At 59.0% G+C, this 25,102-nt stretch overlaps 10 protein-coding genes across 10 annotated transcripts; 8 read left to right on the top strand and 2 right to left on the bottom strand.

The window, feature by feature from the left end:
* Window positions 1–4,895: 4,895 nt before the first annotated feature.
* On the bottom strand, window positions 4,896–5,630 carry SLS55_009170 (uncharacterized protein; the record flags this gene model as incomplete). Its single annotated transcript, XM_066780573.1, has 2 exons — window positions 4,896–5,569; window positions 5,627–5,630. The coding sequence occupies 2 exons, from the start codon at window positions 5,628–5,630 to the stop codon at window positions 4,896–4,898; spliced, it is 678 nt and encodes a 225-aa protein (XP_066629802.1).
* A 2,293-nt stretch (window positions 5,631–7,923) lies between these two features.
* Window positions 7,924–8,551, top strand: SLS55_009171 (uncharacterized protein; the record flags this gene model as incomplete). Its single annotated transcript, XM_066780574.1, has 2 exons — window positions 7,924–7,984; window positions 8,046–8,551. 2 exons carry the CDS (start codon window positions 7,924–7,926, stop codon window positions 8,549–8,551), a joined length of 567 nt encoding a protein of 188 aa, XP_066629803.1.
* Window positions 8,552–8,916: 365 nt separating this feature from the next.
* Window positions 8,917–9,489, top strand: SLS55_009172 (uncharacterized protein; the record flags this gene model as incomplete). The annotated part of the gene is made up of 2 exons (XM_066780575.1): window positions 8,917–8,924; window positions 8,952–9,489. The coding sequence occupies 2 exons, from the start codon at window positions 8,917–8,919 to the stop codon at window positions 9,487–9,489; spliced, it is 546 nt and encodes a 181-aa protein (XP_066629804.1).
* Window positions 9,490–10,120: 631 nt separating this feature from the next.
* SLS55_009173 (uncharacterized protein) lies at window positions 10,121–10,922 on the top strand (the record flags this gene model as incomplete). Its single annotated transcript, XM_066780576.1, has 2 exons — window positions 10,121–10,125; window positions 10,196–10,922. The coding sequence occupies 2 exons, from the start codon at window positions 10,121–10,123 to the stop codon at window positions 10,920–10,922; spliced, it is 732 nt and encodes a 243-aa protein (XP_066629805.1).
* An 883-nt stretch (window positions 10,923–11,805) lies between these two features.
* Window positions 11,806–13,620, top strand: SLS55_009174 (uncharacterized protein; the record flags this gene model as incomplete). The annotated part of the gene is made up of 1 exon (XM_066780577.1): window positions 11,806–13,620. One exon carries the CDS (start codon window positions 11,806–11,808, stop codon window positions 13,618–13,620), a length of 1,815 nt encoding a protein of 604 aa, XP_066629806.1.
* A 2,272-nt stretch (window positions 13,621–15,892) lies between these two features.
* SLS55_009175 (uncharacterized protein) lies at window positions 15,893–16,830 on the bottom strand (the record flags this gene model as incomplete). Its single annotated transcript, XM_066780578.1, has 3 exons — window positions 15,893–16,543; window positions 16,615–16,682; window positions 16,758–16,830. 3 exons carry the CDS (start codon window positions 16,828–16,830, stop codon window positions 15,893–15,895), a joined length of 792 nt encoding a protein of 263 aa, XP_066629807.1.
* Window positions 16,831–17,125: 295 nt separating this feature from the next.
* SLS55_009176 (uncharacterized protein) lies at window positions 17,126–18,253 on the top strand (the record flags this gene model as incomplete). The annotated part of the gene is made up of 2 exons (XM_066780579.1): window positions 17,126–17,132; window positions 17,685–18,253. 2 exons carry the CDS (start codon window positions 17,126–17,128, stop codon window positions 18,251–18,253), a joined length of 576 nt encoding a protein of 191 aa, XP_066629808.1.
* Window positions 18,254–21,351: 3,098 nt separating this feature from the next.
* SLS55_009177 (uncharacterized protein) lies at window positions 21,352–22,185 on the top strand (the record flags this gene model as incomplete). The annotated part of the gene is made up of 2 exons (XM_066780580.1): window positions 21,352–21,355; window positions 21,707–22,185. 2 exons carry the CDS (start codon window positions 21,352–21,354, stop codon window positions 22,183–22,185), a joined length of 483 nt encoding a protein of 160 aa, XP_066629809.1.
* A 76-nt stretch (window positions 22,186–22,261) lies between these two features.
* SLS55_009178 (uncharacterized protein) lies at window positions 22,262–22,846 on the top strand (the record flags this gene model as incomplete). Its single annotated transcript, XM_066780581.1, has 2 exons — window positions 22,262–22,267; window positions 22,352–22,846. 2 exons carry the CDS (start codon window positions 22,262–22,264, stop codon window positions 22,844–22,846), a joined length of 501 nt encoding a protein of 166 aa, XP_066629810.1.
* Window positions 22,847–23,810: 964 nt separating this feature from the next.
* Window positions 23,811–24,726, top strand: RCO1_1 (transcriptional regulatory protein rco1; the record flags this gene model as incomplete). Its single annotated transcript, XM_066780582.1, has 1 exon — window positions 23,811–24,726. A coding segment is annotated over one exon (916 nt), but the record flags the coding sequence as incomplete, so codon positions are not given.
* Window positions 24,727–25,102: the final 376 nt, after the last annotated feature.

Consider the following 25,102-nt stretch of genomic DNA (forward strand, 5'->3'; position numbering starts at 1 on the left):
GAGTTTCGCCGAAATGAGTAAGTCAGTGGTACGTACGGACCATAACACAAACCACCATAACAAATGCACGGTCCTGAACAAGGGATATATCCTAGTAACTCGATCTGATCGACAAGGTGAATCAGCGTCGAGAGAGGAGATTCAGATGCGGCAAACTCAGCCCACCAGCCCGGCCCAAGGCAAAGTTCACTCGTACCGTCTGCCGATTCGTAAGCCCCCCGGACCCCGCTTTGCGTCGCTGAAAGCTATCCTGCCGACTTCCTCGTCGGGCTTCACGTCTTGGATCCTGACCCATTTGTCTTTGAGGAGTCTTGCGCGTTCCGTTCCGTCCATGGTGCTGCCGCCTGGGGGAGCATCGACAAACGGCGTGTCTCGCGTGAGCGCCGAGATGCTTCCAAGGAAATCCGGGGCCCGTATCATCGTTCGAAGGAAGACGTTTACCAGACCGCAAAGGGTTAAGACGAGGGTCGATGCCAGGTAAAGTGTGAACCAGGCCTTTTGGATCTCGTAATAATCCGCAGTGAATCCCGTAAAAGTACCGGTTGTGTTTGCCCACCCCCTTGTGTTGTCAAAATTCATACTGTTCATTCCGACCAGAGTTGGCATATCGAGTGATGCACGGATGAATGTGTTTAAGAGCATGCCAAGACGTGTTTGGAAGACCTCCAGCGGTAAGTCCTCGTAATACCATGCATACAAATCGTATGAAACGTTGAATGCCGAGGGTGGATCTTTGAGGAGATTTTCGAGAATTCCAGGCGCGCTCCCGTGCCAGCTTGCTAAAATATAGGGAATACTCTGTAACATGATCGGCATACCGGAGTTGTCGATAGCAGTCAAATTCCCGGACACCGGAAGATCCTTCGTATGTCGGACAGCCTTCACTCGGCATGAATTCTCCCCGCCGTCTGATAACCTCGTGCAACCTATATTGCTGTCAACGTACGAGGTTGAAATCTCGCACAAAGTGATGTTATTTGGCTCGCGTATGCTACCAAACACTAAAACTTGCTTGCGCGTCGGTTCCATTGATGGTTCACCCCAGACTTGCATGGTTCTCTGGGTATCTTTTAACAGGTCCAAGAATATGTTTGGGGTACCTAGACCGCTAGTCATTGACGTGAAATTGATACTTCCATTCGTGACAATGTTTAAAGTAAAGCTGAGTGGATGATCGTGGAGCCATTTCATTTTGTCGAGCCATGGTTCACACTTGAATACTTTGTAAGCCTATAGGAAACCACATCATCGTTAGTTGATGTTGCACTCACCGATAGATGTTGGTAATTCGAACTGATAGTCATGGACGTATTTCCTGATGCTGTTGATGGCATTCCTCGTATCGGGATTCCGACCAGGGACTCGTAGGGCGGAACTATGTCGGAGGGCACATCTACCCATTCAAAGGGGCGCTCCTTGTGGTAACCTGGGAGGAGATGCAGGAAAGGGACTCGTACATTCCTCCATAGGTCACTTTGAGTAGATGTGATGGCTACTGCATCGCCCCCAGCCCTCGCGACGGCTTCCTGAAAGCCACTGCTTGATCCATTCGAATGAATAAGCTGAACATCAGGACCTGAAAATGCTGCTCCTGAAACAGCGCTCCACCTGTTATAGCGCCAAGCTATAGAAGAGGCACCCAAGAATGTTGATCCCGAGTAGGATAAATTGTTAATGGGATAGGACTGGATGGGTATCTCGGAGGAATTACGATGCTCCTGCAGCTTTACGGCTCTGAGGACGCCCTGGCCGCCCGCGGGGCTCAATGCCCATACTGCAGCAACCACAAAGATCCACAGACTAAATATACGAAGGCAAATGCACCCTCGGAGAGTGCTGACGAAAGTTTGGCTTGCAGAAAGTACTTCGAGCGTCTGGAAAACATCTAAGTCTAGGCGTCCACAAAGATGTTTAATGGGAATCACTTACACCGAGATTCGTCCCTCTCTCGACAGAATATAAGGCAATGGTTTTCACCATAGGCCCAACAACCGCAGCAAATGCAATTGGCCACAAGGTTGCCGCCAATCTTGCTGCCTGCATGACGGCGTTCCCAGTACTTGACTCGGGCTTTCCGTTGATCCTGGCGATGCATACACCCAAGACTAAAAACAAAGTTAGACATAAAGCGGGAAAATGTACGGGTCTCGTACCGATGAAGCAAGACGGTATAATGAGAATGGCGAAATGTGGGGATAGGCGCTTGGTCTTGGAAGAGCTGGAGCCATCCAAAGTTTTCGAAACCTTTTGACTCAAATCATTTTCCGACAGCTCTTGAAAACATGATCAGTACAGGGCCAGACAGTTTTGCTTAACTCGGAGCTTTGTCCTACGTTGGGATTCCGGCTTCATAAGAGGTCTTGTGACCTGTTCGAGAGAAGACTGGGTAACTGGTCCCATTTGAAAAGAAGACATCGTGAACCGTTTGCTACCGGGAAGCAAACCTTGGTTTCAGACAATTTGAAATAGGCTCGAAGGGAATGAGATGCATATTTATCATTCTATGGTGGCTTTTAGGCAGTATTGCCCAAGGCTGAACGCCGTAGGATGACCTGATTGTATTTGTTCGGGTTACACAAATCCTTCGCCTCCGCAGCTGAAGCGCTCATACTCCCTCCTCACTGGTCCAACCTCCGATAAGACAAGCACATGCGAGTGGGGTCACTTCTCAAGGCGTATGCTGTATTTAGATCGTGGCTCATCACAGGCAGGTAGCCAGGCTACTTCCAGGTGCTGCCACGGAGTTTCTTATTATTGACAAAGGGGAAGGAAATAGGCTCACAAAATGCAGGCAGCGCGAGATGCGGCCTGCGCGTCCTTCGATGGTACTGAGTTACCGCCCGCACCGTATCCGTGTTGTGCAAGCTAGAGATTCTGGGCCCCTACGAGGAGGTGAAGTCAAGTCTGCCTTGCCGTTTCTTGCCAAGCAACGATGCGGTCGTTTTCATGCGTTGTCTTCCACATGCATAACCTATTTTAAGCTCCTTCTATCATTGCTCAAGCATGAAGCCTCGCCGGCACCGGTCACCCCACCTTGTCATTCGAAAAGCACAATGCCCAATCCGATCATCGTCACCATCACCATGCAGACCCGCCACAGCCTTTCCCACATCACCATCCACCACAAACCCCCACCCCAACAGCGCACGACACGCGGCCGCCGTCGACTTGCTACAACTCCCCACCTCCCGGTCCCCCCAAACCCCGCATCTCAGCCTCAGCCTCATTCTCCCCAGCCGCGCCACCACCTTCACCACCACCACCACCGCCGCAAATAGCACGGTCCACCGGCGAGTAAGCCACACCGCGTGATCCGTACCTTTCTCGTCTGGATCGACGATGCCCTGCTGGTCTCCGGCCCACGCCCACGTCACGTCCCACCACAACAAAACAAACAAACACTACAAACGCTACATCACGCATCACAGCAGCCGACCACCTCGCCAGCGGTAAACATAGCGAAGCACATCCACACGACCAATGTCAGTGTCCTCCTCCGCTGACCGAAACGGGAGGGGTTCCGCAAACAAACTTTGGTAAGTCCCGGAGCCCTCTCCACGTGAGCTATGTCGACATCGGCACGCTGTGAGTGTTTGGTAGGACACGGGTGTCGGTTATTGAAAATACTCTGGCCATACGCCACCGATATGAAGGAGGGCTGGCTGGCTGCACAGGCAGAGGACCGAGTTTCCAGGCCCGTTGGCCAATAGTCTTGGAACAAGTTATTTTTTTGCGTATCGCTTCTGGAATAATCCCAACTAACTCGAGGTCCCTCACTCGTACTTGAGGAGTGGCGGCTTTCCCCCTCCAAAGTTTCGGTGGCTCTCATATCCGTGGCCCCTGCCGCTCAGCTCGTTCGTATGGTCGGTCGGTCGTGGATCAGCGGGTATGGTGCAACGTTTCTGTCAGGCGAATGGGAACGGTTTCTATTCTTTTCGTCATCCGCTGTGGTTGCATCGGATTCTCTACATATCAGTGTTGCGCAGTCTCCTCAGTTGATCTCCCCCGACAAGAACAGGAAAACCGAGAAGAAACAACATCGCAAAACGGAGCAGATGAAAATTGGGAGGCACGTGCTTATGTACTTATTCCCATCCCCTTCCTCACTGACACTGACCACAAGCAACTACTGTCGTCGGTGAACGGACCTCCTTACCTCACCCCACACACACAGCCACAACCACAACCCCAGCCACAGCCACAGCCAAGCTGGCCACCGCCACCACCAAGAACGCCACCACGTTTCACAAAGAGTCAGTCCACAGATCAGGCATCCAAGCGAGAGAAAAAAAAAGGATCCAGATTCCAGACCAACGTGGGCGGCGGCTTTTCCCGCCCGCCCTTCCTCGGACCCCTCATGATTATTGTCAGTCGACTCGGATCCCCTCTCACGCGTAGTTCGTTTCTCACACACGAAGGGGGGCCGGCGATCTCGGTATAGGGGGATGATGATGATGATGATGAGGGGGGAAATCTCAAGGATACGAGCGAGCGAGCAGCAGGAACGTCGCGTCCAATTTCCGCCAGCATCCGCGGAATCATCAATCCGATACGGTCATGCATTTGTGGTAACCATGGACTTGGCGTCGTCGTTGAGGAGAAGAAATAGAAAGTCTTTTTTATTTGGATTCATCGTGAACCTTCATCATCAAGATGCTGGCCGTAGTGGCCTCGCAACGAGCGGGGAAAAAAAGATAATAAAAGGTCTATAAGTCTTCGGCTGGTAGAAAAAGTTGGGGGCCGCTGATTTCTTTTTTTTTTTTAAAAAAAAAAAGAGCGACAACGAAGCGAACGTAACGAAGGTATCTCGAGAAGAAGGTTGGAAAAAAATAAACACGCAAACAAGAAGCCCAAACGGGTATATAAGCGCGCGCGCGCGGGCCTTCACAGACTTTTTACGCGACGTGAACGACGTGGTAGTTGAAGTTGCAGAAATCCGCGTCGGCCGCGACATCCTCCTGGCTGAGGCCGGCGCCCATGACGGCGCCGTCGGCGGCGACGAGCTCGACCCTCTGCTTGCCGGTCGTCATGCCGAGGACGGCCTCGGCGTTGAGGCCGGCCTTGGCGTCGAACGACTTGAGCAGCTGGTCGTTGCTGTACACGTTGATCTTGACGCCCTCGGTGTCGGCGGGCAGCATGACGGCGAAGTTGACCGTGTCCTGCGCGTTCTCCCAGCCCAGCGGCTTGCCGAGGTAGTCGCCGCTGCACGACGCGTCCTTGAGCAGCGGCCGGTACCACATGGCGCCGGTGAAGTTGCCGTTGGCGGGCACGATCTCGGCCGCCGTCTTGGCGTTGTTCTTGTACGCCGCGATGAAGGGCGAGATGACGTCCTGCCAGCCCGAGTGGTCGAACTTGTCGACGTACTTTTGCGTCGCGTCGCTGGTCGAGATGGACTCGGGCCACACGTTGCCGATGTAGTGCGACTCGCCCGCGTCGTTCCACGTAAGGAGCATGACGAACTCGGGCTCGAGGTCGAGGATCTGCGTCATGCGGTTGGGGAGCGTGAGCTCGCCGCGGCGGTACCAGTTGCCGAGGCCGTCAATGTGCTTGAACTGGTGGGAGGAGAGAGCTAGAGAACACCACGTGAGCCGTTGTTCGGGAGAAGAAGGCCTGGCTCATGACTTACGCATCAGGTACGACTTTCCGGTGGCGTGGGCGGCGTCAAGGCCGATCTTGTCGGTGACGGAGCTGAGAATGCTGGAGATGCCATCATCCTGCGCGGGCCAGGCAGTCTCCCAGCTGAAGACGCCGTCGACAGCAGAGTAGGTCTGCAGCGAACCCATAAGGCTCTCGCTGGCCGAGGCGCTCTCGCTGCTGTACAGGCCAAAGTCGGAGATGAAGTAAGGCTCGAAACCATCGGCCTCGATGCCCTCACGGAGCTTCCTGGTCCAGTCGCCACCGTTGGACATGATGCCGCCGTTGAAGGTGGTGACGAAAGGCTTGCCATCGTGCTTGTAGTACGTGTCGTTGCCGGCATACTGTTCGAAGATGGGCAGGAAGGAGCCGGGGTCCTGCTCGTTCAACACGGCCATGTCGAAGGAGAAGAAGAGGTGGAAGTCATTCTCGGCAGCAGCTTGGAAGAGGTACTCGATGGCGCTGGTAGCCCAGGAGTCGACGACATTCTGGACGTTGAGAGCGAAGGCATCCACACCCAGGTTTTTGGCGTCACGGACGTCGGTTTGAGCCTGCTCGACCGACGAGAGGCCGCACACCTAGCTTATGTCAGCCGGGGTTCGGGATGGGGATGGATGTTTATCCAATGCGTACCATGTAGTGGGCGAAGACACCCTTGGACTCGGCATTGACGGCGGAGATCAAGCTCAACGAGGCGCCGGCGAAAGCGGCGAGATAGCTGGAGAAACGCATGATTGCAAAAAGGAGTGGCTACTGTATGTGATACAAGGAGTGGACAGCCCGCAAGGGAGCAAAGATAACTGCAAAGGAGCGTAAAGCACCGTCCGCGTCAAGCCAGTGACGAGGGTTGTTGGTTCCAGCCGAGGGTGGGTAGAAAGAGGCATTGGGGCGGATTTCCGTTATAAAGCCAACGCCCAGAAACGGCCCCATAGGGCGGCTGCACACGCCAATGAAGGATGGGCTTGGTGTTTGATGAAGGAGGAGCCCTAAGCGGAAGCGCCCTCAGCTGGGCGTTTCGAAGCGTGAATCGCTCCCCGAAACGCGGTGCGCGCCACAGGGAACAGGGGCCGTGCCGGGCTGTTGATAAGCGCCTGCTGACGGTGATCTCGGTGGCGCTGGCATGATCCGCGCGCTGAAACGAAATGGCAGCTGCTTATTGCGGACTTCACGATGGTGTTGAGGCGCAAGACAGCCTTAGTCTCTGGCCGGACACGAGGGAGAGGGGAGAAAACACGAGTAGGCTGCATCTGGCGGACCGGACCGCATCGGCGACGGAGTTTCACCAGGGCAGTTGGTGTTGGACGAACAAGGCACGGGGTTTTGATTGGTCGTATTCTGACAGGGCGCTTGCCACGGATGCCGGCCTGATGGCTCCACGGGGAAAGTCAAAGCCACAGTTCCCTTGCTTTTGGACCCACCCATGGCAGGATCTGATCCCATTGGTGGCGACGTCGATCGCTCAATCTCTTTCTGGGCCAACTGTTGGCCGGTCGGATCAGAGGTTCCTTGCCAGCGGAGGCGTTGCGACCGGAGATCTGGCCAATGGAGAAGAGCGGGAAGAAGATGCAAGAATTTAACTTTCTGGGCGGAGCGGCCCTATCACGACTGTTGGTGGCTTCGCGGATTTCTCAGTTGCGGCGGCGGATATGCGGCTCAGCAGTCTGTGCACGCCGTGATAGGCGAAAGAGGCGCTCGCAAACGAGCCAGGGCTGGCTGTGACTTAGCAGACCACCATGCAGCCAAGTAGCGGCTTGATGCCAACGCAGAGGGCGTTCGCCTTGACATGTAGACTCCAATTGCGGCGTGATTCAGGCACGTCTGGACGGCGTCGTCAGCTTGCTCGGGGGCAATATTGGTGTATTTAAATACGAGAGGTGATCTTGGGCGGAGCTCCACCCGGCGACGGTATGTTCGCTGCTTGCGGTGGTGGACTCAGGGGCAGGCTTGGAGAGGAGTGATTGTGCCATCTCCGAGTCGGGCACGAGCGGCGAGGCATCCCGGGCATTTGTAAGGGCGGCGGCTCGGCGGCATCGCGCCGGCGGGCCCATCCATGGCCATTGGCGCCGGGGGCGGAGAATCGCAACGTGCTGAGAGCGGTGAGGCGTGACGGGGAAGGGAGAGGACGGGACGAGGCAAAAAAGAAGAGACAGCAATCGGTGCGGGTGCGGGGTTGCGCCGACAACACAAACGGCAGGTGGGCGCGCCGTCGCACCTTCTGCCAAACCATCCCGAGTCCTCACCACCACTCGCCTCCCCTGCTGCACGCGCGTCCGCTCGTATACACTCACCATGGTCTCCGGGGTGCAGGTTGCTCAGTTCGTCGGCATCACCGCGTCCATGTTCGTGGCAGGTGAGTCGGGCGCCGGTTCCGTCTCTGCGCTTCCCCGGCTCGCTGATCGTGTCCGCTCCAGGCCAGAATGCCACCTTTTCGACAGCTGTCGTGCCGTCGCTGCTCGCCCCCGACGACGATGAAGCGCGCCTGATCGCCCACTGGCGCACTGCCTACGTCCAGGGCTTCTACCTCACCCCTCCACCGCTTGTCCTGTCGTGCGTGTCGTTCAGCTATCTTGCCTATTCGGCCAGGTCGAGTCGCACGCTGTGTGCTCTCTACGCCGTTGCCGCTGTGCTGGTGCCGGCCATCGTGCCCGTGCACACCTTCACCATTATGCGCCCCGTCATAGGCGCCCTCTGTCTGCGCGCCGAGAAGCTGGCCGGTCCTGTGAGCACCAAGCCCACAAATCTGGGAAAAGATGAGCCTGCCAGCCTCCGCATCGAGGCGACGCACTCGACCCGAGAGCTGGTGCGCCTCTGGGGGCTGCACAACGCCTATCGCACCGTGACCGGCTTCGTTGGCGCCGCCCTGGGTCTCTGGGCCTCCTTGGGCCACTCCCAGATGCTCGCCGCACGCCCATGGTGAACACCCACAGCTCTGGCCGCGTTGCCGTCCAACCGCCGTCTAAGCCGCTCATCAAGCCGTGCGACCCTCGGCGCCCTATAGCCCTATCGGTAGAGCTTCGGCGCTACCTCGTATTGTGCTACGAGGGCCCCGGTTGCAATCCGAAGCTGGTTGTCCGCGCCGTTGCTACACCGAAGCTCTGACACAATGTCTCCTAGCGTATGTTGATCGTCCGCTACCGACAAAACTCGAGCAAGCACCACTCTCTTTCACGATGTTCCAAGCCTCCGCAGTAGTTGTGGCGCTGCTTCCAGAATGCATATCGGAGTCCCTAAGGTGAGGCCGTGCCCCTCCGTACCATGCGCATCCATCCAGTCCGCTAAACCATGAGGAAGTCGCCGGGTCTTTCGTCCCTCGGGAGCCCGTCGCCGCGGTCGCCTTCGCCGCTGAACCCGAACGCCAACGCCGGCAGCTACGTCGAGCTGGGCGACATGAAGAGAGACGAAAGCCGTGGATACCGCTCCGGCCCCGTTGGCGACGAGCCTCAAACCCCCCTCACCCCAGAGTTGCCGCCGCGTCCGCCCCAATCGGGCGGTCTTGCCGATGTCGTCAACGGTTGGTGGCTCTTCGAGCTTCTTGCCTGGGTCATCAGCGCCATTGCCATGGCCGTTCTCGTCGCCACTCTAGTCCTCACCGACGGCCGCCCGCTTCCCCACTGGCCCATGTCAATCACACTGAACTCGTTCATTTCCATCTTGGCAACCATTGTCAAGGCAGCCATGGTCGTTCCCATTGCCGAGGGCATCAGTCAGTTGAAGTGGCTGTGGTTCAAAAAGGCCGGCGTTCTCAAGGATATCCAGACCTTTGATGAGGCCAGCCGAGGAATGTGGGGAAGCTTGAAGCTGCTCTTGGGCACCAAGGGCGTGTACGTGGGAGCCCCACCTGATTTATACGACTGATGCTGACCGCACACAGCCACCTCGCCAAGCTCGGCGCCTTTCTTACTGTCTTCAGCTTGGCCGTCGATCCGTTTATTCAACAAATCGTCTCTTACCCTATCAAGATGGTCCCGTCCGAGATCAATTCAACTATACCCATTGGGCGCACTTACAGCGACTACGCTCCCGGTGGCATCATGGCCCGTGAGTCGTGTCAATGCTCGTGATGGGGGACAATACTGACAGCTCAACAGTGAAGAACCCAACTCTCTCCATGAAAGCGGCCATCTCGACTGGGCTCTACGACACCAGTGCTGATCCTCTCGCCGACTTTGATGTCACCCCTTACTGTCCGACTGGCAACTGCACCTGGACAGAGCCTTATCAGTCGTTGGGCGTATGCTCCAAATGCGCCAACATCACCGAGAGCCTGACGACAAAATGTGAAGATTTCGGCATGTTGCAACATTGCAATCACACGTTGCCAAACAACTTTGTGCTGCAGACGGGATTCCTGCCCATGGTCTACATCAACTCCACTGGAGCTGTCGATTCCATAAACTTCAACAACACTCAGGCAACCCTTTCCACGCTGACGACGATTCGCTCTCTTCATGATGCCTCGTCAACGCATGCCTTCGGTGCTATAGCCATGGAGTGCGTTTTGTACGCGTACGTAACCCCTCGTCCCCGCAAATGCCGCAGCAAGCTAACACGGCCCCACCAGCTGCGTGAACGAATACCAAGCCGTCGTCAAAGACGGCAACTTCACCGAGACGGTCATCAATACTTACAGCAACAGTACGCAGCCAAGCACGCGGGACAACATAACAATCACGCCCGACAACACCGGCCAAGCCTTCACCATCGAGAGCTACGCGTGGAACGCCATCGAGCAGTACTTCTGGACCATGTGGGACGGCAACGTGACGGGGTCGGTGGGCGAGTCGAGCGCGACGTCGGACGTGCTCGACGCCATCTACCAGCTCGGCAACAACGAGCACGGCGGCGAGAACACGACCATGGCGGCGCTGGCCAAGTCGATGACGCTGCTGCTGCGCACGCAGAGCAAGCAGCAGACGAACCTGGCCAGCTCCGACACGTTCGACCGCAGCGTGGCGCAGGGCATGGCGTGGACGACGCAAACGTACGTGCACGTGCGCTGGATGTGGCTCATCTTCCCCGCCGTCCTCGAGGGCCTTACCCTTGTCTTTTTGCTCGGCACCATCTTCATGAGCAGCGCGAGCGGCGTCGCCATCTGGAAGAGCTCGACCCTGGCCCTGCTGCAGATCCGCATGGTCGACGACGAGAGGGGGCAGAACCAGGGAGGCGGCGGGCCGAGGGAGTGGGCTTCGGGCAAGTTGGGCGACTTGAACAATTGGGCGAATCGGTCCGAGGTGAGGCTGCATCGGAGCGAGACGGGGACAGAGTTCCATCTGCAGCGGAAGGGGTGAGTGAGTGAGGGAGATGGAGAGAGGAGATGTACATACCTGCTGGATAGGCTTGGCTTTTTTTGTTTTTTTTGGAGGGTGTTTTTGGACCGGCTGTATGATACCACCACCTGTAATATGTAATCGAACGCGTGTCAAAAGTGTATCTGGTCGTTGGGAGTGATTGAATCATATCTGTAGGGGGTGTGGGTAAAGTGAGTTGAGCTTTTCGGCATGATCGGTTCTCACGCACTCGGCTGACACTGGCAGTGGCGGTGGGTCACTGACATGCTCGTTGGGCGCTGTGCGTACTTGATATCCTCTGACCAGTGCGTATAGAATATCGCTGACGTTCGTCAACAGTGCGAGAATGTCTCGTGGTGGCTTCGGATTCCAAGCGCTTTGAGCTGTGATTTTCTGGTGAGGTTGCGCCTACAACAAAAAGTCCTTTCGCATTGCTTTGTTTGCTGAATGGCCCACGAGCGTTGCCGCAGTGGGACTCATCAGAGCCCCGAATGGCGTTTTCTGAAAGGCAGTGAGCGTGGTCATCTTCACGAGGTGGTCGTTGACCACGTAGCCCGTCACTTGTGTGTTCCACCTGGGGTTCATCACCTGGACAAGTCCCTGTTGATTGGTTATCATGCACCTTTGTGTTAGGAGCACGCGGCGAGCTCAACCGTGCTTAACATTCACATACTTTCCCCGTCCTCATATCAAGGGCCTTCCACGTCCAGTCTTCCTGCATCTCCGCAACACTGTCACTTACCGACCAGCTTTTCCAAGAGCCACCCGACAACTCAGGACGCTCTTACCCAAAGCTTGCCCTACCTTCCACCAAGGCCGGCCAAACAGTCCCTCCGTCGGCCTCAACGCCGTCGTCGTGGCCATCGACACCGTCACCGTCACCATGCCCACCATCCTCTCAACCCTCGAATCCATGCGCCAAAACATGGCCATGGCCGCCGCCGCCGCCGCTCACCCAGACAACCCTCCTCACCATCCCGCCCAACAGCAACACAACCACACCCAGAGCACCACCACCACCGGTCTCCAAGCCAGTACAACCCTCGACCTCACCGCCACCGCCACCGCCCTATCCCCCCTCCCGCTTGACGACGCCGACAGCCCAAACCCAGAACACCTCGTCCTCGCCCTCGGCCCGCTCGACCAAGTCCAAGTCCGCAAGTACACGCCGCGCATCTTCTGCTTCCCCATGGCGGACCAACAACCGCCGACGGTGCGCTTCGCGACGGCGTCGCTGAGGCTGGCCGTGCAGAAGGTGCTGTGCCGGTGGCCGTTTCTGGCGGGGCGGTTGAGGTATGTGGACGGCAACAAGGAAAACAATGTTGTCGAGGTGCGCTACGTCTACCCCCCGCCGGATGCGGTGCAGGCGCGCGTTTTCCATGCGCAGATCCTGCCGGATTTTGAGATGGAGTATGGAGAGTTGTCTGCCGCGGGCATGCCGCCGAGCATGCTGGATTGCGTGGCGTTGTGCGGGAGGGAGGAGGATGGGTTGGGTTTGGATGACGATGAAGACGACGACTGGTTTCCTGTCTGGCGTGTCCAGGCGAATTTCGTGCCCGGCGGCTTGTTGCTGGCGGTGGCGGATGCGCATCCGGTCGTGGATGGCGTGGCGGCGGGGCTGGTGGTTGAAGAGCTGGCAAGGTGTTTGAGGGTGGGCGAGGTGGCGGCCGAGTGCGAGGTGGGAGAGCGGGTTGGTGCTGCTACTGTCGATGGTCAGAGAAACGGAGGTGACGACGACGACGACCACCAGCAGCAGCGGGAGACAACGTCGAGCATTCCCGAATTCGAACTCCCGGACCCCCAGCTACCTACAGCTACTGCCGGCGCCGGCGGCAAGCCAACCGCCCGCATCCTGACCATCCGCGCCTCGACCCTCGCCTCGCTCAAAACCGCCGTCATGGCCGAAGTCCGCCGCACCCCCCAGCCCCCCGCCGCCTTCGTGTCCACCCAAGACGTGCTCTCCGCGCTCCTCTGGACCGCCATCATCCGCGCGCGCGCACCACGCCTCCTTCCCACCGACGACCAGCAACCCACCCCCACGACACACTTCTGCACCGCCGTCGACGCCCGCAACAAGTCCGCCCACCCACCCATCCCCCCCACCTACCTCAGCAACGCCGTCATGTACGCCATCGCCGCCGAACCAATCTCCACGACCACCACGAGCACCACCACCGCGAGCACCATCGCGACCACCCACCTCGCAACCGCCGCCCTCGCCATCCGCGCCTCCATCGCCGCCGTCGCGGTCCCGCCCTTCATCACGCGCCGCATCGCCGCCTGGTCGCCCCCCGCCTTGCCCGACCCCACACACCTCCTCGCCGTCCTCGGCAGCAAACTGGATCTGTCACATTCCGGCGTGTTTGTTACGAGTTGGGTTGGGTTTGGGGGGGATGTGGGGTGGTGCGTTCCCGGCGTCGGCGGGAACGGCGTCAGTAGCGGGAACGGCGGTGGTGTTGGGGTCGGTGGTGTTGGCGGTGGTGATGGCGGTGGTGACGGGGTCAAGGCGCAGTGGATTCGCAAACCGTGGGGGGTGGGCGAGGGCACGGCGGTGGTGTTGCCGCGGAGGGGGGGTACGTCTGGGGCGAAAGGGGCGGATTGGGAGGTTTTGGTCCGCTTGGGGGAGGGGGATATGGAGAAGTTTTTGGAAGTGGTGGGGGAGCGGGGGATGGGGCTGGTGGAGAGGGTTGTGGAGTAGGTGGTGCTGGCATTTCTGGGGAGCGGGGGGATGGGTGCGGTGCGGGCTGGCTGGCTGGCTTTTTGGTGGTGGGTGTGGATTGGGAGTGCTTGGCGCCGGGGTCGGTTGGTTCTCATGTGGTGTGGAGTTTGGGGGTGGCGAATGGCGCTGTGCAATCGATGGGGATTGTGTGCGCGAGTTGCGTGGGGTTTGGAACTGGGGTATCGGAAGGTTGGAGAGAGGGGGAAATGCTTATTTTAACTAAACTTGGTTGGTAGCGTTCCAGCTCGAGTAGGGACTTGAGCTAAGTTCGACCGGTAAATGAGGGTACTTTACTTCTCATGAAGATCACTAGTCGTCCCCTCCATCCGCGTTTCCGCGAATGTAAGAAGATGTCTCTCACTGATGAGAAAAATTAAACACTTACTCTTGGTGAAGATTTCCGGTACCCTGATCCCGATGGAAAATGTGAAAAACTTATGGAACAGTCTGTCAAAGGAACGGCAGGCTGGTCTGGAAGGGCCGAGGACATACAACGACTACGACCGCTATTGCTTTGCACTGGTTGTTAAAGATAAACAATACCAGACTTGGTGCACATCAGCACTCTGGTCCTCCGCACGGCTCTGTATATGCGCAATCTGTATTTCCATTCCAACTTGCGGCATTACTCCTCCAATGGCAATTTAAATAGTCTGATGGCATTTCTCCTTCCAACTGCATCCTTCTCGGCTTCGTTTAGATCATTGGTCCTCCACCACTGTTGTCCTTCCTCGATGGTATCGTACGGTGTATCTGAGAATCATGAGCGCGGAAAAAGGTGCGGAACAGCAGTCTCACCAATTGCGTAGAGACACCTGTCCAACCCAATTTCGTTGATGCAAAACTTGAGACCGGCCGTGTTGAAGTTACCCGAGGTTGTGATGTGGACGTTGTGCTTGAAGTAGTACGTGTAGTCCTGCTTCGATGGCCGCGTCTTCCGCTTCTGCGGTTTGTTAAGCCAATGGTCGGCGCGCCACAAGTTGAACGGGATGCTTCACCGTCGTCAGCCAGATGCTTTTCTTCCGAACGTGCAGACTCACTTCTCTCCCAAATGGCCGGCGATGATCTGAACGCGGGGAAATCGATCAAAGACGCCTTAATGGCAACATCAGCATCCGGCCCTCGAACCAAGCCACAAACAGACTCACCACCCGAGCAAACAGCATACACATGCCAGCTCAGGTCCAGATGGAAGCTGCACCCAGCGCCCAGCATCTGGCTCCTCCCCTTGTACGCGCCACCCGCGCCGCGCCCCGTCTCCAACTCGGCCAGCGGCGGGTACCGGGGATGGAAATACACCGGCACGTCCAGCTCCTGCACCGTCCGCCAAAAGACGTCAAACGCCTCCGTATCGAAGTACGTCCGGCCGGTGCCATCCGCCCCCGTCGACTGCCAATCATTCACCAGCGCCCCAAACATGCCCAGCGCCTCGACGCAACGCCGCAGCTCCCCCGCCGCCTGCGCCGGATCGTGCATCGAGACGGCGGCCAAAGCGCCGAAACGCGCCGGGTTCTTCTGGACTGCGTCGCGCGTACGTAGGTACGTGTCAGCAGCGACGTATATACGTACGCACATTACAACCAAGTGCAGCCTGCAACAACAGACGACAACAGCATCACTCACTCACCCTCTCCAGCAAGCCAATCGTTCGCCTCCCGCGCCACGCGCTCCGCCTCCTCCCTGACGTGCTCGCCCTGCGCCCCCGGGCTGGTCAGGCTGAGCAGCATGTACTCGACGCCCTCGGCGTCCATGGTCCGCAGGCGCGTGCCGTGGATGTCGGACAGGCGCGCGCCGTGGGCGGCGACGCCGGCGGCGACGTCCGCGCCTGGCGCCAGGATGGGCTGCCATTGGGCGAGCGTGTGGTGCTGGGAGGGTGGGATCACGGCTTCTTCGATGGCGATGGTTCCGCGGCGCTTCGACATCATCGTGGGTGGCGTGGGGTCGGTGCGGGTTGGTATGGGGGAGGGGGGGAGGGGAGGAGGGTTATATCCTGCCAGCCTGCTCGGTTGGATGGTCCCGAGGTTGGGGGATGGAGGGAGAGGGGGAGGGGGCGGCGCGTGTAAGCCCTCTTGAGTACCGTATGTTGGGAGATGCGGAGTACTTCACGAGTTTGGCATGCTCTAGGAATTTCACTATGTGTGCAGACGAGTTTCAACCATGGCAACTTTGGCTCACATGCTGATATGTAGCCCTGATCAGATCCCCACACGGATGCCGTGCTCTATCCAGCTTCCGTATACCATCCTCCCACCTAACGGCCATCCTCCAACGACAACGCCGGCTCCGCCGTGCCCACATCCTTCCCAAACGCCGGCGCCCTCAAATCATCCTTCTCCACCTCCTCTCCCGTAACGGGGTGCGGATAATGAAAGGGGACGCACCGCGTATCGGGCCACAGCAACTTCTGCTCGACCAGCTCATCCGGGCCGAGCGGATCGTCCGGATACACCGTCTCCGCAAACGGCACGTAATTCGGCTTCGTCGCCGCCCACCCGGACTGGTGCTCGCCGTGCCAAAACGCAAAGTAGCGGTACTTCCAGATCTTCCACACCCCGCCCTCCTTGATGTACTCGTTCTCGTACACCCCGCCCTCCCACCACTGCCGCGGCTCGCCCGCGGCGTTGCGGCCGCGCGGGTGCGTGTCGGCGACGCTGCCGTGCACCCCCGCGCTCATCAACGCCCGCCACCGCCCCCATGCGTGCTCGCCTGAGGGCGAGACGTCGATGATGTCTTGCATCATCGCGTGGTCGAGCAGGAAGCCGTGCACTGGCCCGTTGCGCCCCGCGACGAAGTTGCGCTGGAACCGCTCCATGTACAGACGGCGCACGCCCGGCTTGCCTCTGTAGCGGCCGCCGAGGAACTCGACGATGGTGTCGGGGTGGTCGGCGAAGAGGTCGACGACCTGGTGTTCTCTTGTCGTCAGCGGCGCGGCGGGAGGTTGGATGGATGTCGGTGGGGACGGTGAGTGCTTACCTGCTTGTACAGGCACTTGTCCAGGTAGTAGCCGTACTTGTGGTGGAGTTTCCGCACCTCGGCCTCGTCTGTTGCGTGTCAGAAGATGGATTCGTTTCTATGCTACCCGTCGTGCCGCGCGGGGAATGTCGGGTTTCAAATACCTTGAACCTTGTTGACCCGCTTGGTGAGAGCCTCGACCTGCTCTTGCAGCTTGGCTACCTGGTCCTCGGCCATGGCTGCGTGGGATTGTGCCAGGGAAGCCCCGATGGTCGGATTCTGGCGCGAGTACTCTTTATGCGGGCGGCGCTTCGGCTGGCAAATGGCGACATGGCGGATGAGGCCCTGGTGTTCCCCGCCGATTGCTGTAACGTGGCGGACGTGTTCGGGAGGATGGTACCGATGAGAGGACGGGGATGAGTGTGCTGCCCCACCCCCGCATTGATTACCCTGCAGATCTGCGTGTGTTGATCCCCACTTCGTGCTGTTGGCAATGGCTGTGCGAGCTGGAGCGGTCTTCATGTTCCTGGTGATGTGCGGTGAATGCAGAAATCCACGTAGGGCGTATCCGCAGAATTCGTCAACACCTCCTCGTGTTGGAAAGCTTGTTGATGAGTTAGTTTGGAAAAATTGATTGTTCCGGCACAGTCCCTCGTGACGCCATTGGCGCATACTCTGCCGCAGGCTTTAATAGAGTTCGAGTTTCAAACACTCCAATGGACAAAGCCGCGGATCAACACACGACCCCTGCGTTAGCTTCCCCGCATTATCAACCCTCTTGGCGGCGGCCATTACCCTCACCTTGCAGCCTTTGGCTCCCTTCCTTCCACCTCTCTTCCCTCGGAAGCATCGCACCCGCCGCCATGCCGACTCCACACCATGACTCAGGCGTCAAGCCCAAGAGCAACAGGCAAAATGTCCGAAAGAAGCGGACAGCCGTGAGCTGCGACCGGTGCAAGAGCCGCAAGACAAAGGTAACGAACGCCCAAAAGATACAATCGATGCCGCTCACACAGCCACCTCCAGTGCATAGATCCAGGTACCAGCCGTACGAGAAAACACGCCCCACTCACAGCCAACCACAACCACAGTGCCCGGCCCCTGCCACTACTGCGCCAGCATCAACGCGCCGTGCAAGACGGACCTCAACCGGCGCAAGAAGCGCCCCTACTACCACGTGTCGGAAGAAGAATACCGCTGCATGACGACCATCCTGCGCCACTACCTCCCCGACCTCGAGTTCAGCCTGCCCGCGCTCAAGGCGCTGTGCCAACGCCTCGAAGGGCTGGAAGACGAGTCCAGCAGGCAGACGCCGGTTCCTACGCCGACACTGACGCCAACCGCCACCACCACTCATGATGAAGACGTTTTCGGTTCCGAGGATCGCGGTCACGGCGGCACGCCGAGGCACGCCGGGGACGATATTGGCAGACGCCCGAGTGTCTGTGGAGACGGCGACGGGGACGGAGAAGAGGAGGAGAGTCCCAGCATGCAGGAGATCCAGGCGCTGCAGGAGCGGCTGGGGTGCCTGATGATCGACTCGCGGGGAAACTACAGCAAGTCCACTCCCCCACCATCCCCCGCCACCACCGTCCGATTCAGCCAGCGCAGCGTGCTGAGAAAAAGGAAACAGGACACGTCGGCACCGACTCATCGATAGGCTTCAACGCCGCGATCCGCATGATCAAGGGCGACCAGTACGAGTCGCCGCACGGAAACCCCCCGGGAAGCGACGACAACGGCGGCGGGGGCCCCGACATCATCATCCAGCCGCTGGCCACCACGAGCCTGCCGCCGGCGACGCCGGAGAGCTCGGTGGGCGGCAGCGTGGACAGCTACGGCACCACCGGTTCGTCCGGCCAGCAGCAGCAACAGGTCTTCCTCCCGCCGCTCGAACACGCGTCGGCGAGCGTGCAGCGCTACTTCGACGAGGTGCACTGCCTGTACTGGCTCTTCTCGACCGAGCAGTTCCACGAGCGCGTGCACGAGACGTACATGACGGGCGGCCTCTTCGCGGGGGCGTCGTGGCTGTGCTGTCTGTACTCCATCTTCGCCATCGGTAGCGCGGGGGAAGTGCAGGAAGTCGCGGGAGGAGGGAAGAAGAAGAAGAAGAAGTCGTCGGCCGAGTATCTCGTGCTGGCCAAGGCGTTGGTGCCGCAGGTCATCGACGAGGCGGACGTGGACAGCGTCAGGGCGCTGAGCCTGCTTGTATGTGTATATATGTATACATACTTCATACCTTTGCCGGCTGACATTTGTTCAGGCCCTCGCGCTCCAGACCGAGTGCTACACCAACGCGGCCTACCTCTACGTCGGCACCGCCGTGCGCACGGCGTACACGCTGGGGCTGCACGTCGAGCGGGCGGCGCCGCCGACGCGCGGGCGGCTGGAGCGCGAGCAGAACCGGCGCATCTGGTGGACGCTGTACGTGCTGGACTACGAGATGGCGCACCGGTACGGAAACCCGTGCGCCGTCGTCGACGACAGCAACAGCAACAGCAACAACCTCGAAGAAGAAGAAGAAGTGCAGGACTCGTACATCATCGGCCGCGGGGTGCAGATGCCGTCGGAGCAGGTACGCCCCGTTTCCTTCCCTCCCTCCCTCACACCCCCCTCCCCCACTCACACCCCCCACAGATCCTCACCCCCGGCCCCACCACCCCCCTCGCCTTCCTCCCCTCCCTCTCCCGCCTCTGCGCCATCTCGCGCCGCATCATCCGAACAACCCTGCACAACAACAAGGCCGATCATCACCACCATCATCATCACCACCATCACTCTCTCCGCATCCGCCATTCCCTCGCCGCCCTCCGCCGGTGGCACGCCGCCCTCCCCCCGCACCTCGCCCGCTCCGCCCTCGCGCACACGGCCCCCGCGCACCGCCGCGCCGTCGGCGTCCTGCACGCAAGGTACTGGGCGGACGTCGTGTTGGTGACGCGGCCGTTTTTGTTGTGGTGTGCGTTGCGGCGGCGGCGGGAGGAGGAAAGGCGCGCGAACTGGAGGCTGTGTGGGGAGATGGCGGGGGTGTGCGTGGATGCGGCGCGGAGGGGGTTGGGGGTTATGCGGGAGATGGTGGATGGGGGTGGGCCGGGTGGGGGTGGTGGGAGCTCGTTGAGTAGTCTGGTGAACTTTGACTGTACGAATTTGTTGGAGCTGGTGCAGGTGTTTCGGCTGGCGATGGTGTTGGAGGAGGGGGAGGGGGAGGGGGAGGGGGATGAGGGTGGGTGGGATGGGGAGTGGAAAGGGGGGAAGAAGTCGTCGTCGCTGCCGGTGGCAGATGAATCGTGCTGTTGTGCTGGGGCGGAGGAAAAAGACGCGGCCGGGGGCGAGCATCAGCAGAAAGGAAGGGAGAAGTGGACGCAGCGCATCCTCGAGGCGGTCCAGATCATGCGCGGGATGGAGCAGGTGGGATGGACGGCGAGGGCGCTGCCGGAGCTGTCGGCGCAGCTGCGCGAGTGCGGCATCTTGGATGGTGGTGGTGAAGACTGCGGGGGGAATAGCGAGCTTGCGCCGCCGCTGGGGATGGAGGAGATGATGAGAGATGCGATGATGGGGCAGCGGGATGGCGTTGGTGAAGGCGGAGGGTTCACGACTGGCGGCGGCGTTGAGGGCATGGAGGTGGACGATGCATTCTTTGGAGATGTTTTCGGGGACACGTACAACAGCGCGTTGTTCCTGGGCTTGGATTTCACTTAGGGCGCTGTTAGGGGTAGGTGTGGCGTGATACCGTGGCTAGTGCGAGGTTAATGGAGAAGTCCGTAATCAACGACGGTGGCTGCGGGGACGAGATGCATCTGTTCCGCATCTCAGGCGAGACGGTGGAACTTGCCTTTCCACCATCTATCATTTGCGGGGCAGTCTCGACCGATAACAGCTGCAGTGGTCCTGCGGTGGAAATTTCATCCAATCCATGTCACCGACATGCCGTGTTTCAGCAGAATTGCTCAGCTGTCGTCACATGGACTCAGGTACCTGCGATAAGGAATGAAACAAGGATGTTGGCGATCGCCTCAGGAGTCATGACCCCGCATCCTCAACCCCAAACGCCCTGTCACTGAAGTATACAGCGCGAGCAAAAAGAAAACTCAGTCGCCAGCAGCAGCAGCGTGACCCGTCACTGTCAGAGGGTGATTACTAGCCACACTGCTGCTTAACAATCTGAACATGATCGGAAGCTGAGCAGCATCGGAAGCTGAGCAGCATCGGAAGCGGAGCATTCTCCGGTCCAAGTTTATATCCGCACACTACTGGAAACACGATCAGATCTCGCCCCGGAAGCGCAAGCCATTGGGCAGTAGGACCGAAAGAAGAACAATGCAGCCATGCGATTTACATGTTCGGGTGCGCGGCGGGAGCGGCATGGGCGGCATTGCACAATAGCCGATCTCGTATAGGTAGCAGCGTTGAGGCTTCGGGTCGTCGCATCGGACCCGGATGCGCGTCCTTGCCCGCACCTGGCTAGACTTCAGCTAGCCCGGCGAGCCGCTAGATCTCTAGTCATCAGCCACAGCGCCGAGCCTCTCGCGGGATGCCCTGGCCCGCCAGCCAATGGGGGGAGCTGTCCATTTACGGCCTTAAAGAGGGCCCTTTCCATGGTTCACTGGCTTGACACCTGAGTCGCGTCTTTGGGGGCGAAGGATGCCGGCTTAGTTTTCACTGGTGGTGGAAATGCCTCCGTTGCTTTTCATGTCTCATTAAGCGCCGGTTTCCCTGTTCCTGTCAACACCAAGCACCTTCACTACTAACATCGACCAGAGGATGGGTGGCGGCCTTAGTCCTCCGCCTGCTCTTCTCGTCGAGTGGGCGACCAATCGGGATCAGTTTCCGTATGGCGAACGGCGCGGTCCCTTCGTCATCGTCCTCATAGGTGTGCTGCTTGTTGCTACGCTGGCAGTCGTGGCCGCAAGACTGTGGGCGCGCTGCAAGATCAGACGCAACGCCGGGCTGGATGACTGGCTGATCCTGGCAACAATTGTAGGTTGCCCCCGAATAGTACTGAAGTAAGTTTACTGACCATGGCCAACAGCCCCTCCTTCTCGGCTACGACGCCTGCCACTCTCTAGGTACGCGACCCAACCACAGCCTGCCAACTGCATCTAACCATCCCATCCAGGCTTTTTCCTCTATGGCGTCGACCGGCACGCGTGGGAGGTCACGGCCGAGCAGGCAGTCAACGTCCGCATCGTCACCTGGTCCATCGCGCTGGGCTACATGCTCATCACGTCGCTGGTCAAGATCTCCATCCTGATGTTCTACCGGCGGCTGAGCGAGGGCAGCGTGACGCGGTCGTGGGTGTGGACGGTGCGCGCCTTCATCGCCTTCGTCATCCTGTACGGCATCGCCTTCACGCTCATCCTGTTCGTCGACTGCCGCCCCATCCACGCCTTCTGGTACCGCATGGACCCCGCGTGGGCCATGACCAACAACTACACGTGCATCAACGAGGGCGCCGACTTCATCGCCTCGGCCGTCGTCAGCGTCATCACCGACGCCGCCGTGTGCATCCTCCCGCTGCTCGTCGTGCGCCGGCTGCAGATGCCGCGGAAGCAGAAGTGGGCATTGGGCGCGCTGTTCGCCGTCGGTTTCTTGTAAGTACCTAGCAAACCGGCCCTCCCCGCACCCCCGAGCCGAAAACCGATACCTTCTTAGTCTGTGCTTCTGCGGCATCATGCGCGTCATCTACATGTACCGCATCTACTACACCACCTACGACACGACCTGGGACGCCACGACGGTGTGGTCGTGGACCCTCGTCGAGACGCACTTCGCCGTCATCTGCGCGTCCGCCCCCGCCCTCAAGCTGTTCTTCCGCCGCTTCCTGCAGTCCACCCACGGCCACGGAAACAGCTACACGACGCCCCAGCGCAACGACTACAACAACTTCAGCAGCAGCGCCGAGCTGGGCCAAATGGGGTCGTCCGGCGCCGGCCGCAACAAAGACGTCGACGACGACGACGGCGAAGCCATCTACTTGGCCGATATGCTGGCGTTCAAGGCGGCGGCGGCGGGGGATGCGGAAGGGAAAAAGAAGAAGAGCAAGGGGTTGCCGTTGTTTTCGACGGCGGCGGCGGCGGCGGGGGGCGGGGACAAGTCGCCCGTGTCTGTGACGGTGACGGAGGGGGAGGAGCTGGGGAGGGCGTTGAGCGGGAGCAGTGTCGACGCGCACGCCGTGGAGGAGGAGCGGTCGACCAAGAGCATCGTGAGGAGTCGGGGGAGCACCGACAGCATTCTGGAGACGCGAGGACGAACGTAAATGTCTGGCATATTCGGGCGGCGTTATCTTTCCTTTGTCACTGGCCTCTCTTATGCTGCTTTTGTTGCGCGGGCCGTTGAGCACCGATGCTGATTTTTTTTACCACGGCTTAATATCTGGTCTTGAACCTGCATTCAGCTTGCTAAAGCGCTTCTTTCGATGTTGAAAGCCAGCACGGACAGATCTGCAGCTTAGCAGGTGTTCTATTCTTATCGGTCGCCTTAATAACGCCGCTCATGTACTAGTGTAAACTAAAAGCGCGGGGAACCTGATTTTAGTAGAGGGCCTTATGGTCCGAGACGAGTCAGTCGCGAATCAAGGAATCCCACAATGCTTGGCTTCTCATGATCGACGACGACTCAGTGGTTGGCGTCGATCTTACTCGCGGGAATAGCGCATACATGCAAGTTCTCATACTATTGAACCACTGACTTGAAACCGGTAGGTACGCTTTCGTGAATGAATGTTGCGACTTACAATGCCTTCAATCTTGGGGCATTGGTTCGTTTTGGCTAAACAATCTTGACATCGTCGGTTCCGAGCACGAGAGCAGATAGCATTACGCGGTTCGGTATGGAAAGCTCGAAGCTGCTGTCCACTAATGGTATATCACGCTCGAATACAGGCTCAATTTTGCTTGTGAGAAATTTAGCCACAGATTAAGCTTCGGCAGTGCTGCAGGGAGAAGCAAGCACCCTAACCTTAACAAATGCCGAACCCGACTTGCCGAGAATGCTCAAAATCTCAAGAGAAACGGTCACGAGAGCAAGGACCATCTATCGGATCAATAATCAAGAGGGGCATGTTGTGCTGCGGGGTAATTCTTCCTACATTCGCACATGCATTGTCCCCCGCACTCGGCTTGATCCACCCGAAGCTTAGCATTCTGGCCCGATCCGAGAGCGCTTTTATGTGTCTGAGGGCAACAACCTGGAACCTGAGCAACTGACCAACGGCGGTAGTAATGGCACACATCCACGACATTGCCGGAGAGGTTGAGAAGCGCAATTATGTCAACGGCGTCAAGGTCGGCGAGGAGGTGAAGTTCCCGGAAACACTGGCATTCAGCGGCTTCAACAAACCTTCGCGCTTTGAGGGCGACATCTTCGAGCTCGAGGTCGAAGGCGAGATTCCAAAGGATATCGATGGCACCTTCTACCGCATCCAGCCGGACCACCAGTTTCCGCCCCTGTTCGAGGACGACCTCCACTTCAACGGAGATGGCGCAGTGACGGCGATTCAGATCCAAAATGGACACGCGCATTTCAAACACCGCTACGTCCGCACAGATCGCTTCAACCACGAAAGAGCGGCCCAGAAGAGCTTGTTCGGACGGTATCGAAACAGATTCACCGACAACGAGAGTGTAAAAGGAGTCATTCGAACCGCGTCAAACACCAACATCGTCTTTTGGAGAGGCGTCCTGCTCGCCACCAAAGAAGACGGCCCTCCCTTCGCCATGGACCCCGTCACACTCGAAACCATCGGCCGGTACGACTTCGACGGCCAAGTCCTCTCGCCCACCTTCACCGCGCACCCGAAGCTCGACCCGGCCACGGGCGAGATGGTCTGCTTCGGCTACGAGGCCGGCGGGGACGGCAACGACGCGTCCTGCGACATCGTCGTCTACACCATCGACGCAGACGGCAACAAGACGGAAGAGTGCTGGTACAAGGCGCCCTTCTGCGGCATGATCCACGACTGCGGCCTCAGCGAGAACTACCTCGTGCTCCCCATGACGCCGCTCAAGTGCTCGCTCGACCGCCTGCGCCGCGGCGGCAACCACTGGGCCTGGGACCCGCACGAGGACCAGCTGTACGGCATCGTGCCGCGCCGCGGCGGCAAGCCCGACGACATCGTCTGGCTGCGCGCCGACAACGGTAAGCACAACCCCCTTCCTCGCCCCCGTCCGATCACTAACACACCCGAACGAACCCAGGCTTCCACGGCCACGTCGCCGGCTGCTACGAAGACGCGACCACGGGGCACATCGTCCTCGACCTGACCGTGGCCGACGGCAACGTCTTCTTCTTCTTCCCGCCGGACCAACCCCATGCCTCCCCCACCTCGTCCCTCGCCCAGCGCAACAAGCTCTCCAGCCCCACCCTCCGCTGGACCCTCGACCCTTGCGCCGCCTCACATTCCCGCGTCACCCCCACCGCCGCCTTCCCCGGCACCAACGGCGAGTTCTCGCGCATCGACCCGCGACGCGTCACGCGGCCCTACGCGCACTTCTGGCAAGCCGAAGTCGACGGC

Source organism: Diplodia seriata, assembly GCF_021436955.1.
Source record: "Diplodia seriata strain FDS-637 chromosome Unknown scaffold_9, whole genome shotgun sequence".
Lineage (NCBI taxonomy): Eukaryota > Fungi > Ascomycota > Dothideomycetes > Botryosphaeriales > Botryosphaeriaceae > Diplodia > Diplodia seriata.